Source organism: Triticum urartu, chromosome 3A, assembly GCF_056163025.1.
Source record: "Triticum urartu cultivar PI428250 chromosome 3A, HENAU_Tu73, whole genome shotgun sequence".
NCBI classification, from domain to species: domain Eukaryota; kingdom Viridiplantae; phylum Streptophyta; class Magnoliopsida; order Poales; family Poaceae; genus Triticum; species Triticum urartu.
The window spans coordinates 116229938-116233971 of NC_141875.1; the positions used below are offsets into that span (position 1 = coordinate 116229938).

A 4034-nucleotide genomic window follows, 5' to 3' on the forward strand; every position below is an offset into this window, starting at 1 on the left:
GACGATGCGCAGTTACCTGGAAGCAGGCGCAGAGGGGCAAGAAACCGAGCTTCTTCTGATCATCAGTGGCGTGCACCGCGCTGAAAACGACCTCTTTGAACGGTTCTCGGTTTCTTCTTGTAGTACAAAGCTAACTTGCCGATGTTAAGGATGCATCACAGTTACAGGGGAACGTACGTACGTATCTTGAGAGAAAAAGGTGGTGAGAAAGTGACGGTGCATTCCTCGAAAAGGGGCTCCGGCTTTCTACTGGCTCCCATTAACAACGAGCCCGCGTGCGCATCCGGAATTCCAGATTTTGGGTGGATAAGGAGATCCGGTGCCAATTGGAGCCTCCAGAGCACATGAACGGCACTGCCTCGACTATAATTATTCTAGCAAAAGTACTGCCGGCTAAGCGCATACGTGGTCAGGCCTTTTTAATTGAATTCCTGATGACTGACTGGTGGATGATGAAGGGAGGGAGGCCAGATTTTTCGAGGTGCAGGTTTGAAGACTGTACCTATGTCAAAAAAACTAAATTGCATTGGCCTGTAGCTGCGTAATGAACATCACGTGGAGATCAGACTGATGCTGGACTATTTGCCCGGCGAACCGCCTTGCTTCAGGTTCAGGGTGATCTGCCTCTCCGTGAATATCAACCAGGTCGAGTTACTTCGCTGCACTGCAATGATCAGTAAACAGCAAACCCACTGGGAATCTGGTGCTGTAGTGCCCATGCTGGAAGTGTCGGCGACGTCCATGTGGAATATACTTTTGCTAAGCTAAATAGCACACACGGATAAAAGAAAACCGCAAATAGTAAATGATATCAACTACTCCCCCGTCCCATCATACTCCCTCCGTTCCTAAATATAATTTTTTTGAGATTCTAATATAAACTACACATGAGCAAAATGAGTGAATCTACGCTTTAAAATTCGTCTATATACATACATATGTACTCCCTCCGTAAACTAATATAAGAGTGTTTAGATAACTAAAGTAGTAATCTAAACGCTCTTATATTAGTTTACAGAGGGAGTAGTCCATATTAAAATATCTAGAAGACTTATATTTAGAAACGAAGAGAGTACAAGATATTAGTACTCCCTTCAGGCTGCGTCAGAGGGAGTAGTTTTAATATAATGGTCATGAACACACTGGAACAGGTACAATGGACTGAGAAACGCAAGCAATGTCGAACAAGCATGCCTCAGCATTGTCAGAGACAAGATGCTCGAGCAAAAAGGATCTTGACAAATATGCAGAATGGCTAAGGGGAAAGAACCATTGTGTAATCAGTTTGTTTGATATCAGACACTCTCAACTGACAGGCAAACTCCCCGTGCATGATGAGGCATGTCTACGAAGCTGAATTATTCTGTCGACATAAGAGGAAAAAATGTACCAAGCTGTCCCATAAACCAGAGCCATGATGGAACAATACCTTTCCGAAGTTGAACAATCAAGCACAAATAGAATATATTTACACCACGCTAAGCTAATAACATTAAGGGCTTCACCATTAGCTACACGCCACATATTGGTAAAAAACAAAGAGAAAAAATATCCAACGAGGTCAGCAGTCGAACTCTCAGGTATTGTCTGAATGAAACATGACTGTCAGCTATCTGCTCCAAATAAATGTGGCCATCAACTCTATTATTTGATTCAGATCATGTTACAATGGTTGCTCGAGGTACAAAAGAAAAAAGAAGAGTGGGAAAATGAACCTAAGTATACCTGACATATACACAGTACCTCAACTGATTAAAAATTATCCCTCAAAGAACTTAAATGCTTAGATTTATGGTGTCCTTGAGAAGTTTGCGAACACTAGCTTTTACTTCAGCAGTAACCTGTAGTGGCTCAGGATATGCATCCAGTACAAACAAAGCAAGGATCCTCATAGTATCTGACAAGATCACTTTATCATACCTAGGCACCTCCTGGTTAATAAACTGGCATGAACTTCTTATCTTGCAAGAGCTGCATACCTGAAAGAGCACAACATGTAAGAGGGAAATCTCAAGCATGCGTTGAGAACAAATTCTTCTACTGAAGCTACCGAATTGAAAATTGCATACTTTCTCTTCTGGCAAGTTGAAGAAAGCTCGTAACCTTTTTGATGCAAAAACTGTTCTTCGCTCGACAGATGGGCAGCCAAACAATGCTACCTTCTTCAAGTCACTTCCCGACAACCATCTGCAGTGACAAGCAAAAGGTTCAACGACAGATGAATCAAGTGATTTGTAACAGTTCTGCCATGTTATTCTGCCTTTTACCTTCGGCTAATAATATAAAACACATTAGTTCACACACACAAAAAAGAACTATGCAGCTGCCTTTTCACATTATTCAGTGATAAAACAAAGGCAGCAAACATGGGGAACAAGATCAATATTGTTTCCGAAGATGTTGATGCAATATGCCTTAAAGGCCCAAAACCACCATTAACCTTGCCATGGCAGCATCCACTGCAAATTGAACACAAAGAGTTCCCACTTTCAAAAACAATTGATCCTCTGCAAATCATTAATCCACTAGTTTTTCTTAAGATGCTGTTCTCTATAAATGTACCTAAGATTAGACCATATAGATGGAATAATGAACGCATTTCGACAAAATAGAAGCATGCATGTTCTCCTCCAGCAGGCCAGCACACTGATCGACAAGGGTTATAAGATCTAGCTCAGAGATGGTATTTCAAACAGACATCATACATGAGCATAAATTTGGTTCTTGCACTATCTCTAATTAATCTAGTCACTTGAAATGAATCAATGATCTGTTGTCGAGTGATGCCTTCGAATATACACGTTACAACTACCAAATCCAATCTCTCTGGAGCAAAAGAAAGCAATTCATTGCTAGAATCACATTGTGATGCCTTGCCATGCCAAAGATAAAAGTCAATGTTAAAAGTCGTAGACAGAAACCCCAGAGCATTCAATTTCCAATTCAAGTCAAGCTACACAAATACATAGTGCTATTTCTCCTGGATATTTTACCCGAAAACATACTTTCCCAGGCCAATGAAATCAGTAATATAATTCATCCACCATTCCAGGCCAAACATACTTTGTACTAAATCAGCGGCACTTATTTTGGGACGGAGGGAGTACTATCTTTTTTCCAGAAATGTTCCTAAGATGCAACAAAAATGGACTGCTGGTGACAACCGAGACCCTTAAAACACAGCCACTTAGCTCTCCAAATCTGAATATTTCATGGCACTTAATAGCATCCATGATCTCTCTACCATACGAAGTATCCATCTGAGCCAACTGTCGAGGATGCTATAAGACCAAGGTTACAAACAATACGAGAATCAGAACTCACTTGGCGACGACCTGGTGATCGTTGCCGAACCGCTCGGCGGCGGCCTTGACAGCGTCGGGGGATACTACATGCGGCGCATCCGGGATGTAGGGTCCCGGCAGGTATCGCCCCTCGTGAAGCCGCCGGAGCAGCGCTGCCGCATCCTCCCCCCACGGGTGCCTTGATCTCGGCCTCGCCTTCCGCCGCCTAGGATCATCGCCGGACTCCGGCGACAGCGGGCGAGGCTTAGGATTAGGAATGGGTCGGGGCGTGAAGAGGGAGGAGAGTTTCGGAGCGGCGGCGGCGGCGGCGGAGAGACGGCGAGAGGCGGCGAATGCCATGCACGGGTTTAGGGCTTGTGTGCCTGAGATGGGGAACAGGGAGACATCTCCGGCTGTGGTTCTTAACCGTCCGATCAACATTCTATGGGCAGATCTCACAGTTTTTCATGTCTCATGAGAACTCAATATTGAGGACCCCCTTTCTGTTTCTGATTTCCAAAAATTCAGTATAGATGCTGATTATAATTTTTTTGAGGGGATGCGTTATAGAATTTTCCTTGCATAATTTTATTTTCAAACGAATCAGTTCAGTTATTTATATTTTTTGGAAAAAAGTCTTATGTTCTACTCAATTTAATGTTTTTTTTTTTGAAAAAACTTTCGATCTATTCATAATCTATCATGGCAGTAAAGAGAACACTAGAGGTAATACAAGTTACAATCAAGTCC

General features: G+C 42.8%; 1 protein-coding gene across 1 annotated transcript; it reads right to left on the minus strand.

The window, feature by feature from the left end:
- Window positions 1–1465: 1465 nt before the first annotated feature.
- On the minus strand, window positions 1466–3666 carry LOC125540695 (craniofacial development protein). The gene is made up of 3 exons (XM_048704281.2): window positions 3325–3666; window positions 2070–2187; window positions 1466–1979 (listed from the first exon to the last, which is right to left on the minus strand). The coding sequence occupies exons 1-3, from the start codon at window positions 3642–3644 to the stop codon at window positions 1776–1778; spliced, it is 642 nt and encodes a 213-aa protein (XP_048560238.2). The 5' UTR covers window positions 3645–3666; the 3' UTR covers window positions 1466–1775.
- Between the last annotated feature and the right edge of the window lie 368 nt (window positions 3667–4034).

What these genes read in the sequence shown, in the direction of transcription:
- LOC125540695 (XM_048704281.2), bottom strand. Translation starts at nt 3,644, where the DNA reads ATGGCATTCGCCGCCTCTCGCCGTCTCTCCGCCGCCGCCGCCGCCGCT. An exon ending in GATCACCAGGTCGTCGCCAA is followed by an intron (nt 2,188 to 3,324) that starts GTGAGTTCTGAT and finishes TTGTCACTGCAG; the next exon opens with ATGGTTGTCGGGAAGTGACT. An exon ending in TCAACTTGCCAGAAGAGAAA is followed by an intron (nt 1,980 to 2,069) that starts GTATGCAATTTT and finishes GTGCTCTTTCAG; the next exon opens with GTATGCAGCTCTTGCAAGAT.